This window comes from Sus scrofa, chromosome 5, assembly GCF_000003025.6.
Source record: "Sus scrofa isolate TJ Tabasco breed Duroc chromosome 5, Sscrofa11.1, whole genome shotgun sequence".
NCBI classification, from domain to species: domain Eukaryota; kingdom Metazoa; phylum Chordata; class Mammalia; order Artiodactyla; family Suidae; genus Sus; species Sus scrofa.
In genome coordinates, this window is record NC_010447.5 from 82059433 (window position 1) to 82074951 (window position 15519).

The following is a 15519-nucleotide window of genomic DNA, read 5'->3' on the forward strand; positions in this document are numbered from 1 at the left end:
CTCCTATATACATTATAATCAAACTCTGACACCCAAAGATGAAAAATCTTGAGAGTAGCCAGAGCAAAATGACATATTACATACACAGAAACAATAATAATATATCATCAAAAATTAAATATGTAAGTCATAATACATTGAAACAATGTATTAAATATGGTGACAAATGATCTTAAAAATCACAATTACAGAAGTTCTAGCCATGACTCAGCAATAATGAAGCTGACTAGTATCCATGAGGATGCAGGTTCAATCCCTGGTCTTACTCAATGGGTTAAGGATCCGGTGTGGCTGTGAGCTGTGTTGTAGGCCAATAGCTACAGCTCTCATTTGACTCCTAGCCTGGGAACTTCCCTATGCTGCAGGTGCAGCCCTAAAAAAAAGAAAAAAAGAAAAAGAAAAACAAATGAATAAAAAAAAAAAGAAAATTACTTTACAATTACAATAATCAAGATAGCATAGTACTGGAGTTCCCATTGTGGCACAGTGGTTAACGAATCCAACTAGGAACCATGAGGTTGTGGGTTCGATCCCTGGCCTTGCTCAGTGGGTTAAGGATCTGGCGTTGCCACGAGCTGTGGTGTAGGTTGCAGATGCAGCTCGGATACCCCGTTGCTGTGGCTCTGGTGTAGGCAGGTGGCTACAACTTCGATTAAACCCCTAGCCTGGGAATCTCCATATGCCATGGGAGCAGCCCTAGAATTCTAAAGGCAAAAAGACAAAAAAAAAAAAAAAAAAAAAAAGATAGCATAGTATTTTCAAAAGGGCAGACTTTTAGATCAGTGAAATAGAGTCCAGAAATAGACCCAACACAGATACTGCCATTTGATTTTTGACAAAGGTGCAAAAGAAACAATGGAAAAAGGAGTCTTTTCAGTAATTGGCATGGAAGCAATCAGTCTTCCATAAGCAAAACAAATATACCTTTTATAAAAATTAACTCAAAGTGGACCCATAGATCTAAATGTACAGTATAAAACTTTCAGAAGAAAACACAGGAGAAAATCTTCATGACCTGGAATTAGGAAGAGTAATTAGATGACACCAAAAGCATAACCTATAATAGAAAAAAATTAATAAAATGGATAACATCAAACTTAAATTTCTCGTATGACATTCTCTTGCTATTCTCACCTGCTCAACTACTTTCACCCTGCTCTGGAATCCTGTTTGTTTTTAATTCTTAGATGTTGCCCCTAGAATGTTCACTTGAAATCCTCTCCTTGCCTACACCCTTGGGAAAATGGACTCACAAATTCCAAACTCAATTTACATTGAAAACTTACAAAATTCAGGAGTTCCCATCGTGGTGCAGTGGTTAATGAACGTAACTAGGAACCAAGAGGTTGCGGTTCGATCCCTAGCCTTGCTCAGTGGGTTAAGGATCCAGCATTGCTGTGAGCTGGGGTATAGGTGGCAGACGCAGCTCGGTTCCCACGTTGCTATAGCTCTGGCGTAGGCCGGCGGCTGCAGCTCCAATTAGACCCCTAGCTTGGGAACCTCCATATGCCATAGAAGCAGCCCAAGAAATGGCAAAAAGACAAAAAAAAAAAACTTACAAAATTCATAAGTCATTCAGTAACTTATAACCTAGCCAAAGATACAATAATTTATCATCTATAAACACTAAGAAAATATTTTCCTATTAAAATTAAAATGTCTTCATATTCTATATAATCACATTTAAATTAAGTATAAAAGAGAGTAAAAAGGTAGAAATAAAAAATTACAAATCAATAAGAAATCTTAGACAATTTTCAAGGAAATCCCAAGTTCATATACATCCTAAAAGCACTTTTAAAGATGAAATGCTTTTGGATTATTTAAGTTTCATGTAAAAAACAATTCTTAAATCATAGGAGGCAGCCAGTTTTCAATTAAAAACCTCAATGAACAGGACAAGGTTACCTTAAATATGGACTCAAAATTTAAGCAAAACCAATTAAAATAAAAAGTTCGGGAGTTCCCATTGTGACTCAGCGGTAATGAACCCCACTAGCATCCATGAGGACACGGGGTTAGATCCCTGGCCTTGCTCAGCAGGTTAAAGATCCGGCGTTGCCATGAACTGTGGTATAGGTCACAGACGTGGCTCAGATCCCACGCTGCTGTGGCTGTGGTGTAGGCTGGCAGCTATAGCTCTGACTCAACCTCTAGCCTGGGAACTTCCATATGCAGAGGGTGTGGCCATTAAAAAAAAACAAAAAAACAAACAAAAAAAAACTTTGAACATTAACCCTATGAAATTTTCTTCTTAAATATTAAAGACGCTAAAAATTACCTTTGCAGAGAGGCTCCCTGATTTTCCACTATAAAGTAACAATTCACATATTCCCTTTCTTATCACCCTGTTACAATGTTGCATATTAGCCAAGTATTACATAAATCTCTGTACAAATCTTAATAGTTTGATACTTTATTCTCTTAATCCTGCTACTAGTTTATGAGTTCCATGAGAGCAAATGATGTATCCTCAGGGTGTAAAAGAATGACTGGCATTACAGCAGGTAATCAATCCATTTTTTTAATAGGTTCTCAATCAACTTTTGTTCAATGATGAATAAAAGAAATAGTAATACATGTGTTGGCCCTTGCAGATATTTCAAAATGGAAATTATTGATAAGAACTTATCTGAGATCAAATAAGTACTCATATATTTTTATTATACCGCCTTAAAAAGTAATGGGGCGCAACTAAATTAAAATCATCTTTAAGGTCTGTCCTAAAATTTTGTAAAATAAGATATAACATAGTTTCCTGCTTTATTTCAAATGTTCTTTTATCTTTATTATTAGAGTAAATCATGATACTTCATGTGAATCTATAATACAAAAGTTTCCATCTGAACCCCACAGTACAATAGTTTGTCTAAAACATATGGGAAGGGTGATGCAATTTCCCAAAAATCAAAGTAGAGAAGAGGCATTCACATTATCATCAGAATCTTTTTTACTCCTTCTACATTTAATTTCATGCAATCTGTTTCACTGTGTTTCTGCTGTCCAAAAATAATGAGAGTTTACCAATATGTATATGTCTGATCCTTACTGGGTACAAAACTATGACTTAAACTCCCACATCTACAACTTGTTCTTTAAGGCTAGCAAATTCTGTCCCTCTGATCTGTGATGCTGGGCAAACATCAGGAGAAAACATCTTGGAGTCGTCACAGTGAGAGTGTTTCTTTTAACTCATGGCTGCAATTGGAAATCTATCCCTATCATTATGGTCAGATAACATGGCAGTTATGGTTTCCTTGCTCTTGTACGTGCAAGTGGGTTTTAAAGAGGTTCTCTGGAAAAGCATTCCACATAAATACAGTAATGAGGTCCAGAAGCAAGGGCCTAAATTGAAAAAATCCACAAGATTGAATCTTTTTACCAAGATACCAAAAATAAAGATACTTTTCTGTTTATTTGTTTAATAAACTGATTCTCTCCATACCACAAAATATTTGCAATGTTTGTTTAGAAGTTGAACAATTTTTTAAGCTTTCTGACAATTTAGTTTCTTTTCCTATCCCTTGTTATTACTGAAATGCAGATATTCAATCTCAATTTGAAGAAAGTCAGTTTTTCTATATTGAGATTAACAATTTATACAAGGTTTTTTTTGCATTCTTTGTCAAAATATATACACTTACATAGAATGAATAAAAACAAATATAGAACTAATATACTCAGAATTTTTTATTTAACTGATGATTTTCTTTTAGGGTAATACTTTAGTACCTTAGCAAAAATAAAATGAAATAAAACAAAATAAGGAAACAAAAATATTGCTTCTCCAATTCATTCCATTCATCTACTTGAGGAACTGGTATGGCATTAATGATGATCAAAATATATCTTTGCAAAGCTGCGGCTCAAAAAGTCACTTTGGAATTTTAATAGATATATATCGCCTTCCAAAAATACTTTGTAAAAAGAAAAATTAGAAGTCTGCAAGTGACAGAAAAATGGTTGAAAGGATGGCTGCTACTTTAATAATCCTCATAAAATCTAATCCATCAGCTAACTGGTAGATAAAATTATCTTAGAAAATATAATGCAAGGAGGCAAAAGATAAAAAGTAGAGAATTGGGGAGTTCCCGTCGTGGCGCAGTGGTTAGCGAATCCGACTAGGAACCATGAGGTTGCGGGTTCGGTCCCTGCCCTTGCTCAATGGGTTAATGACCCGGCATTGCCGTGAGCTGTGGTGTGGGTCGCAGGTGCGGCTCGGATCCCGCGTTGCTGTGGCTCTGGTGTAGGCTGGCGGCTACAGCTCCGATTCAACCCCTAGCCTGGGAACCTCCATTTGCCGTGGGAGCGGCCCAAAGAAATAGCAAAAGACCAAAAAAAAAAAAAAAAAAAAAGTAGAGAATTAACACCAGGAAACTATCACTGCTTTTTAAATGAGAAACCACACACTTAGAGTGAAGACCCTTCAGTTTCCACATACTATAATCCATTTTCATGGATATCCCTTTAATATTTTACATCTATAAACCAAAATTAAGCTTAGGTCATTTTACACGTACAAATCAGTTCATTACTCTTATTAAATAAAAGGCACAATAGCAATTATTGTTTCCTCTCTGTAGAGCCTATCAGATCAAAGAAAAGAGATCTGTAAGTGATCTACCCTCTTGATATATGAATGTACTCCTTTAAGTATCACTGAGAGAAGACTAGGCAATTTAGTAAACATTTAGTCAAGGTAGGAGGCAAAAACAAGGAACGAGTTCCCATAGTGGCTCAGCAGGTTAAGAACCCAATGTTGTCTCCTTGAGGACATGGCTTTAATTGCTGGTCTCACTCAGTAGGTTAAGGACCCAGCATTGCCACAAGCTGTAGTGTGGGTTGCAGATACAGCTCAGATCAAGTGTTGCTATGGCTGTGCGGTAGGCCTCAGCTGCAGCTCCAATTCAACCCATAGCCTGGGAACTCTTATATGCCATAGGTGAGGGCATTAAAAAAAAAAAAAAAAAAAGAGGATGTATTAACTTCAAGCAAGAGAAAATATTTATAAATCACTAAAAGAAACCATGCCAGGGTAGGAAGTAATCAAAGGTAGGCTTGGGATATTTTCTTGTACCAGAATAGAGGGAAGTGCTCAAAAAAGTCTAATAGGGCATGTAAAAAAAGACACAGAGGGAGTTCCCGTCGTGGCGCAGTGGTTAGCAAATCCGACTAGGAACCATGAGGTTGCGGGTTCGGTCCCTGTCCTTGCTCAGCAAGGATCCAGCATTGCCATGAGCTGTGGTGTAGGTCGCAGATGTGGCTCGGATCCTGAGTTGCTGTGGCTCTGGCGTAGGCTGGCAGCTACAGCTCCGATTGGACCCCTAGCCTGGGAACCTCCATATGCCGCAGGAGCGGCCCAAGAAATAGCAAAAAGACAAAAAAAAAAAAAAAGACACAGAGCCAGCCTGAAGGGGACCTCTATATTTCAGCATCAAAGGTTAATGACTAATTGCTTTTTTTTTTTTTTTTCGGTCTTTTTTCTCTTTTCAGGGTAACACCAACGGCACATGGAGGTCCCCAGGCCAGGGGTCAAATCCTGCTGGCCTACGCCAGAGCCACAGCAACCCAGGATCCAAGCCACATCTGCGACCTACACCACAGCTCACGGCAACAATGGATCTCCAACCCACTGAGCGAGGCCAAGGATCAACCTGCGTCCTCCTGGTTCGATAACCACTAAGCCATGACGGGAACTCCAATGACTAACTGATTTCAAAACTCTGAACAAATAGAAATCCATAAGTCTATACCAATATAAACACACATAAAAAGAGAAAGAGAGGAATTTCCACTGTGACGCAGTGGGTTAATGATTTAGCTTGTCTCTGTGGGGGTGCTGGTTCAATCCCCAGCCTGGTACAGTAGGTTAAGAAGGATCTCCTGTTGCCACAGCTGTGGAATAGGTTGCATCTGCAACTCAGATTTGATCCCTGGCCTGGGAACTTTCATATGCCATGAGTGCAGCTGAAAAAAAAGAGAAAGAGAAATAGAAAAAAAATACCTAATTTGCTTCCTATATTATAAGTAACTATTACACCAACTCTAAAACTGGTAATTAAAGAGAAAGAATTAAGTAGTGATCTTACCATTTTTAGAGAACCCAGTTAATAAAACTCCTTACTGAGAAAAGGCAACAAAGTAGTGTAAAGATATGATAGTTACAAACTCATCATTCTGCAAACTCTAAAGAAATAATTGTTACTGTCCATTCTGCAACTTTTCATCCCTATATGAATGAACACTTTTTTTTTTCTTTTCAGGGCTGCACCTGAGGCATAAAGAAGTTCCCAGGCTAGGGGTCAAATCTGAGCTGCAACTGCCTGCCTTCACCACAGCCACAGCAATGTGGGATCTGAGCTGCATCTGCTACCTGCACTGCAGCTTGTGGCAACAATGGATCCTTAACCCACTGAGCGAGGCCAAGAGTGAACCCACATGGATACTAGTCGGATTCTTAACTCACTAAGCCACAACATGAACTCCTAAAGAAATAACTGATTCAGACAGGGATCATCAATGCCTGTTTTAAGTCATGTGGTGGAGTCCCTGTTGTGGCTCAGGGGTTAACAAACCCAACCAATATCCATGAGGACTCGGGTTCAATCCCTGGCCTTGCTCAGTTGGTTAAGGATCCGGCATTGCCGTGAGCTGTGGTGTGGGTTGCAGACGTGGCTCGAATCCCAAGTTGCTGTGGCCGTGGTGTAGGCCAGCAGCTGTAGAGCTGATTCGACCCCTAGCCCGGGAACCTCCACATGCCACGGGTGTGGCCCTAAAAAGACAAAAAGATAAAAAAAAAAAAAAAAAGTTGTTGGGAAACAGTATTTACAGTGTCAGAGTATCATAGATCTTTTTTGGCAGTCAAAGTAAAACTATATCTTTAAACTGGAGAGACCTGGCAATTCAGGACAATTTGAGTTTGTGTCTTTTGATATGATACAAAATGAAATCCTCAGCATGTAGTATTTGTTAGAAAATATTAAACCTCAAACTAAGCAAGACTTTAGATATAACTCCCAGTTTATTGGATATAGATGAACAAGTTAAATAATACCAGTAGGAACTCAACAAATAAGTAACAAGAAAAAAACTGAGGGGAATTCTTCTAGATTAAAAGAATTAAAAGACTTTTCTTAATTAAAAGAGTCTAAAGAGACATAAAATCCATTCTGAGGACAACTGGAGAAATTTGAATATGGAAGATAATAAAAGATATTAGGGAATACTTAATTTTTTATATATGATTATAATACTGTGACTATGCCCTTATTTTCAGGAAATGATATGATGAAGAATTTTAGGAATTAAGTGTCATGATATCAGCAGGAACTTAACTTTCAAAAAGGACCAAAAAATATGTGATGCAGATATAAAGAACATTTTTAAGTCTAAGAAGTAGGTGTTCAGGTATTTCTTTGAGGGCAGTGATAAAATATATTTTTCAAAGTGCTATCCATAGAGTATAGGACTTATGGGAGAATCTGCCTTAGCGATGTTTCCCAAATAATGAAGGTGATTCATCAAATGTGTTCACTTATTGGAGGATCTGAATTTGGAAGTAGGCATATTCTAGATCTTTTATATAGCATATTTTTTGATTACTTTTTTCCAATACTCTTTCATTTTTGTCAATGGTAATTTCATTAAGAAACTTTCATAAACACAACTCCTATGTTAGTGAGGGACTACTACATTTAATTAGGTACCTAGGAGGTCCCATTGTGGCTCAGCAGTAACAAACCTGACTAGCATCCATGATGACATGGGTTCAACCCCTGGCCTCGATCGGTGGGTCGGGGATCTGGTATTGCCGTGGGCTGAGGTGCAGGCTGCAAAGGCGGCTTGGATCTGGAATTGCTATGGTGTAGGCCAGCAGCTGCAGCTCTGATTCGACACCTAGCCTGGGAACTTTCATATCCTACAGGTGTAGTCCTAAAAAGACAAAAATAAAGTACCTAGCAAAATGTGCAGCTGAAGGTAAATTATATTAGAAGACTACTGTACTACTTTTCTGTGGTTTGTTTGCACAACAAATCTTGTTATCAGAACTCATGATGCATCAGCTATCCTGCAAAAAGTTCAGCATAGATTTTTTCAACTGTATCTATTTTCCCAAGACTCAACCATTTAAAATGGTAACTGTGAAGTTTACCAAATACAAAAATTCAAAGAACTCTGGCAATCTGTACCTTTAACTATTTTTCTGATACTTAGACTGATAAATGTTTCTGCACAGTTCCTGTTATCACGGCCCAAAACCATGAATAAACTGGTTATTATCATGCTCTTGCCAGTCTCCAATGTATTACTCTTTGCAAATATATTTTATTTAAACAAATTAAAAACTTAAAAGTAAAAAAATAATTACAATAATATATAATCAAGTTCATAGTGATTTGAAGAGGGTCACATCCTGCTTTAATTTACTCTTAATTTATCCATACCTTTTCATTATCCTGGTTGTTTTTACTAATTGGTGATGTTGGTACATAAAAATCAATTTCATCACCTACTGCATAGTGTCTGCCAGACAGAAAATCTCGTAGTTGACTCTGCAAGAAAGACAGGATATTACTAAGAAATTGTTATGCCAACTGTAAAAAAATATTTCACACCTAGCTCTACTTAATGATTCCAGTGTACAGCATATTTCCTGACCTCTGTTAGCAGTCTATAATATACATGGAATTAACTTCCTAACATTCTATTTCCAATGGTACCTGTATTCAAAGAATTCTACAAGTTTAGAGTTAAAGATGACCTTGGAAATTTTGTCAGAGCCTTTTATTTTCATGGAAGAAGAATATATATATAAGTAAAGCTATTGCCCTAAGTAGTACAATATTTCAAAAAAAATAAGTTCCCATGAAAAAATAATTTATAGAGATGATTGCTTTCAGCCTGCCACACTATTCAACATCATATTATTTCATTTATTCTAAGGGATCTAAGATTATATAGCTACACACACACACACACACCCCATTCCTGGTTAAGTAAATCTGAAGGAAAGGTACAAACTGAATTGATAAAGCCAAGTGAAATATCACAAATGTATAACTAAAGTAACCCATCGGTATACACTTCTTAAATAATGTTGCCACAATTCTACTTATATAAGCTGGTACTCACAGTTAATCAAGAAATAAAAAGAAAAAAACTTTAAAAAGCCTAGGATTTTGTTGTTCATAAGATATATAATTTTTCAGTCTCAAAATTCAAGATGACCAAAAAATGGAATTTAATACTTAACAAATTTAATTAGAGGTATTCCTCACAATTGAGGTTATGTTTTCAAAGAAGAGAAATTGAAAGCAAATATTTATTTTTCAAATAACACGTTATTTTTAAAAATGGAAGATTACTTTCAGTTTAAAAACGTTTTCAGGAGTTCCCGTCATGGACCAGCAGAAACGAATCTGACTAGGAATCAGGAGGTTGCAGGTCTGATCCCTGGCCTCGCTCAGTGGGTAAAGGATCCGGTGTTGCCATGAGCTGTGGTGTAGATTGCAGACACGGCTCAGATCCTCCATTGCTGTGGCTGTGATGCAGGCCCACAGCTATAGCTCCACCTCGACACCTAGCCTGGGAACCTGCATATGCCACGGGCGCCACCCTAAAAACCAAAAAAAATTTTTCTAAAGCAAAAAAAAAAATTTTTTTTAACTGTTTTCACATTTAATTATATGTTAAGGACATTATTCCACATCAGTTCAGTGGGTCTCAACGTATGGTCCAAGGACGCCTAAGGTCCTTAAGACCTATTCAAGGGATTCAGGAAGTTCTCCCTTTTCCAGCTATTTATCAATGTGAATTCAAATTTTTTTGATATTCTTCAACCAAAACAAGTTATCAGATAGAAGCAGACATGAGAATCTAGCTATTTTGTATCACATGTGACATTAAAAATATTTGTAAAAATGTACCTGCACTCTTGGTGGGAATGTAAATTGATGCAACCACTATGAAGACTAAATACAGAACTACCATATGATCCAGTTTGATCCCTGACCTTTCTCAGGGGGTCAAGGATCCCATGATGCTGTGGCTGTGGTGTAGACTAGCATATGCAGCTCTGATTAGACCCCCAGCCTGGGAACTACCACATGCCACAGGTGCAGCCCTAAAAAGCAAAAAATAAAAATAAAAAATAAAAAAATTATGCCCACAGATTTTTTTTCTTTATTTCTTTTTAGGGCCACACCTGTGGCATAGGGAGTTTCCCAAACTAGGGGTTGAACTGGAGCTGCAGCTGCAGCCTACACCACAGCCACAGCAACACGGGATCACAGCCGCATCTGCAACTACACCACAGCTCATGGCAATGCCCACTGAGCGAGGGCACTGCCATGGATATTAGTCAGATTCATTACCACTGAGCCATGACAGGAACTTATACAGTTATTTTTTTTTATTACCACTATTTAATTACTACTTTAGCGGCATTCAGTAAATGTAAAAGAAAAAATGTTTTCAATACTTTAAAACAAATTAGATATATTACATTCTAAAATAGCTTATCAACTATAATGTAGACAAAACCAAACTGCAAAAGAATCCACCCCATTAACTTTAATTTACACTCCATTAAAAAACAAGGTAATAAATATGTCTGCAAAAAAGGGAATAACGTATCTCACATATATTGCATCATACTATCCTCACGAAATGATACCCATCTTAGTAAAACCATATTATTAATCCATATGAAGAGCCACAACAATCATTTATACAACACATGCCAGATGAACAGATGCACATTAAATCAAGAAAGTAAAATACAAAAGCAATCCTTAACATAATTCAAAAAGAAATCACGCATTTGGTACTGATTTGTTACATTTTTCTTAAGTAGCTGTTCTTCTATTTCAACCAAATAAGAACACAAGTTCAACAAAATTTACCACCAAAATATTTCTTCCAAGTAATGACTAGCTTTCAGGTAGCTAAATTTTCCATTCTTAACATAATCCAAAAAGCAAAAGCATTCTCAAGTTACTATAAATGCTGATACCAGTTTAAAATAAAAGTCTAGCCAAATTTTAATCTGATTAAGACAGAATTCTTTTGGAGTTCCCATTGTGGCTCAGCGGTAATGAATGCAACTAGTATCCATGAGGACACAGGTCCCATCCCTGGCCCCACTCATTGGATTAAGGATCGGGCATTGCCATGAGCCTCAGTGTAGGTTGCAGAAGATGCTTGGATCTGGCATTGCTGCGGCTATGATGTAGGATGACAATTGCAGCTCCAATTTGACCCCAATTTGCCTGGGAACTTCCATATGCCACCGCTGCAGCCCTTTAATAAAAATAGAATTGTATAAAAAAATACTTACAGGAGATATGTTGGTGTGATTTTCATAATTAGAAGTCAAAACACTACATTTGTTATAAACATCGATCAAATCTAACATGTTACTATTCTTCAAGAAATCATGATAAATCCTCCTAATGTTTTCATAATGGTCATTCACTTTCATATTTTCAACTGGTAAGTTCAGTTTCTCATGTAGTAAGTATTTCCAGGTCAATAAGACATCGCTGAGAGAGACTGTAAATTCTCCACTGTGCTGAAAGAGATAATGCCAAAAATAAAAAGATAAAGTTGGATACTAGATATTCATTAACTTACAAAGTGGAAAGTATAAACTGAATTTTGTCATAGAAAAGTCTACATTAATTCCTGTGGATTTGAAAAGAACATACAGGAGTTCCCATCATAGCTCAGTGGTTAACGAACCTGACTAGCATCAGTGAGGGCATGAGTTCGAACCCTGGCCTAGCTCAGTGGGTTAAGGATCTGGCGTTGCCATGAGCTGTGGTATAGGTCGCAGACACAGCTCAGATCCTGCATGGCTGTGGCTCTGGCATAGGCTAAAGCGGCTACAGCTCTGATTCAACCCCTAGCCTGGGAACTTCCATATGCCACTGGTGCAGCCCTAAAAGACCAAAAAAAAAAAAAAAAAAAGTTTAGCTATGGAATAATTTTAAAAGCAGATATAAAAGAAAAAGATTTTGAATGTTTTTGAAAACTATGATCAACTATGGTATGTTTACACACGACAAAGTTACCAAATATAGTCATCTTACTTCCTGAACTTCACTGAATTTCTTCTACCCAAAGTGTGGGATGGGTGGGCAGGGAACTGTACTTAAGTGCCATTGATTGGGGAAACATCTGACTGTTAATATTTAGTTCCTTTTAGTTCTTTTTATTAATGTATTTTAATCTTTTATTTAAAACTGTCAATGCCATATCGAATACTACATTATTCCAAGTGTTAGTCTTAAAGCATGACCATGAACATTAAATTTTAAAAATCATATTTCATTTCATTACCATTTCCAGCAAAGCAAAATATCAGTGCTAAAATTTTGGGTAGAGAAGAATTTTGAATCTTCCCTGTTCATCAATACACTATAACAAACAGGTGCTAAAAAGCCATAGGCAGGTTTCTTTCTATAAGTTGTCAGATGGTACTAATCAGGCCAAGCTGTTCTTTTTTTTTTTCCTCTTCCTCAATATCTACATGATAAATTATCTCAGTAGGCATATTGAGGATTTTCTAAATTGTTGAAGCCTGTTCCACTTAAGATCCCAGATATTAATAATAGTGCCTTCTAGAACACGCCAGTCCTAATTTAGTCAAAAAAATTCTAGGAGTTCTCACTGTGGCACAGTGGGTTAATGATTTAGCTTGTCTCTATGGAGGTGCCGGATTGATCCCTAGCCCAGTGGAGTGGGTTAATGATCCAACATTGCTACAGCTGTGGGGAAGGTTGCAGCTGCAGCTGCAGCTGCAGCTTGGATTCCTGGTTCGGGAATTTCCATATTCCTTAGGTGTAGTCTAAAAAGAAAAAGAAAAAAAATTCTAACCATTCCTTTCCAATGCAGCATGAGTAACATTTTTAAGAATCCATATGTGATTTTGGAAAATGCATTTTGTTGCCCTCTTCCACAGTTAAGTTCTGTCAATACGTTAGTAGTTTCTTCTAATACCAATATCTTTCCATTAACAGCATTTAAAGATGGGTAGGTATTTAAATAGTACTATAACTCACTGGAACTAAACCATAACATCATCTTTAGCCAATGAAGAATAATAGAAAGAAATGAGAGGCAAATAATACATTATTTTATACATATCTCTTTCAAATCGGTATCTTTATATCTTTCATAAAAATAAGCCACATTTTCTAATTGCTATCCAAGTTTAAGACAAGGTGTCCAAAACTGCCTTAAAATAATTAACTCTTTGCTCATCCATATGAAGATAACTAAGAAAGTTATCTTTACTGTCCTTAGAATAGAGACCTGTTATAATTATGAAAATTAATTATATTTCATAAAAAACAGTTTCAATGAACAACCAGAAAAAAGTCAGCAATTCTCAAACGTTGGATGCATAACCTAAACGTTAAGACAGATTTATAATTTCTCGGCATTGTACCAAAATTATATACTTTACTTCCCAAGCAAAAATTTTATGGTTTTACAAACCATAAAATTTCAAAATGTTAAATTCAGTTAGGGTTTCAAAACTAAATTGTTTTATCTCAAAATTCCTAAAAACTATTTTGGTATAACCACCTCCATGTTAAAAATAAATTAAGGTTTTGCCTAATGTCAATGTATAGATCTCATCCTATTGACTATAACTAGTTAAAGTAAAACTATGCAATCTCTTGATCTTGTGAGAAAAGGTTTTGACTAGGTTAACAGTGTTTATACTGGGATTGTAAAAACATTTTAAATCCAAATAAAAATGCACTCCAAATATCAGTTTTCATGATCAGGTGCCCACCATGACAGCATATTCTATTATTCAAACCAGTAACAACTGATTGAGTGAGTCTGTGGTCAAATCAGAAAATGTTTTCCTAGGAAAACATGCCAGCTGGCTAATATTTGAAGGAAATTCAAAATGTTCAATGCCTTAGTTCTCTGATGGACACAAGAAGGATTGTATTTCATAAGAACAAAACTGAGAGTTCCACTTTTTTCAGAGTACTTGTACTTTGGATACTTTACCCAAGTTATTTTTATAATTATTCAAAATTTTAAATAAACTTTACATTTTTAACTAACTGGAATTCTTGTTATCAAAAGAGAAATGACAGCAGGTTTACTTAATAGCAGTAATTGGCTGTTTGACCTTGGAAAAGATACTGAAATCCCTCTGAGTCTCAAGCTTCCTTAAAGTAAGATTGTATAGATTAACTAACAACTGATAAATGGCAGGTAATCAAAAACGTCAGTTTCCTTTTTTCTTATTCAAAGTAAAATATCAGTTTATTTGTTAGGAGAAGGGTGGTAGATAAATGTAACACAATTTTAAAAACTATTTTTGTTATGTCACTGCTAGGTCATTTTCATACCTGACAGTCAACCAGAGGTGCTGTGATTGCTTTCCATGAAGTTATAAAAATCAATATCTTTGTTTCATCCAATGGAACATTTGTATGTTCTTAAGACTACTTGAGGCAAAAAAAATAGCCTTAATAACATAATTACCAGAGAGATTAAAACTATGAAGCCAATTCCAACAAAAGGAAAGGCTAAAATTTTATTTGCAATATAGTAATGAAGTTACACAGTAATGAAGTTATTTTATCTGCTATAAAAAGTCATAATTCTTAATGAATCTATAAAAAATTAAATCTTTAGCAGTATAAAACTGCTAGAGAGGTGTCATATAATTTAAGCCAAAGTATCTTCCACCTCAGAAAACCTAAAATCCAAAAACTCAAAGGTTATTTTAACATATCTTTTCTTTTTCTCCACTAAAGCTGTTAAGAAAATAAACACACAATAAACAGACTAACACCTTTACCAGGTATTCAAAGGTTTTAATGTAGTCAAATTCAGTTGTAAGGCTATACTCTAGGGACTTATGTTCTTAAACTGCAGAGTTAAAAACCTAAGTAGATCTCAAAACACAGGATGGAAAATATAGATGAAGGATATACCCAACCAACTCTATCTTTTATTACAATCTGCTGCTTCTGAATGCACCTTGCAGACACGTACAAGTTGTTTCATATTACTGAATGACTTGGAAGTCCAAGGCAGATGGGGATGCCTGAGCTAACTCTGTGCGTGGAGAGCTAAAGTAAAACGGACCCACAACCAAACATCCTCACTGTACACATATACACAAACTGTGAAAAGTTCAGTTGCAATTCACCCTTCCTCTTCTTTCCCAACCAGAGCCTGAATCTTCACAGTGAATTAACAAGGAGAAAATTAACAAGTAGAAAGAGACCCTGAGTTAATACTACATAGACAAACTCTAAAGAAAAGGTGACTTAGATTGAATATTTCAATATGTCAAAATTTTTACAATGAGACCTGAATTTTCTTTAGGATATTTTCACTTAGTTTGTGGAAATCATTATTTTTTAATTATTCACAAATAAAACAAAGAAAGTGATTCAAACATGGTCTACTTGATTACACAATAGCCCTCAATCACTATACAAAAACAATTATTTGTTTTTCTTGTCTTTTTTTTTT

General features: G+C 36.1%; 1 protein-coding gene across 2 annotated transcripts in view; it reads right to left on the bottom strand.

Annotated features, from left to right (window-relative positions):
• The window catches only part of PARPBP (PARP1 binding protein), a 73090-nt gene that overhangs the window by 40576 nt on the left and 16995 nt on the right, over nt 1-15519 (bottom strand). For both annotated transcript variants that reach the window (XM_021092657.1, XM_003126675.6), the window contains 2 exons: nt 11339-11572; nt 8445-8552 (listed from right to left, as the gene is read on the bottom strand). In XM_021092657.1, the coding sequence (XP_020948316.1) occupies nt 8445-8552; nt 11339-11572 (342 nt within the window). The remainder of the gene's footprint in view (nt 1-8444; nt 8553-11338; nt 11573-15519) is intronic.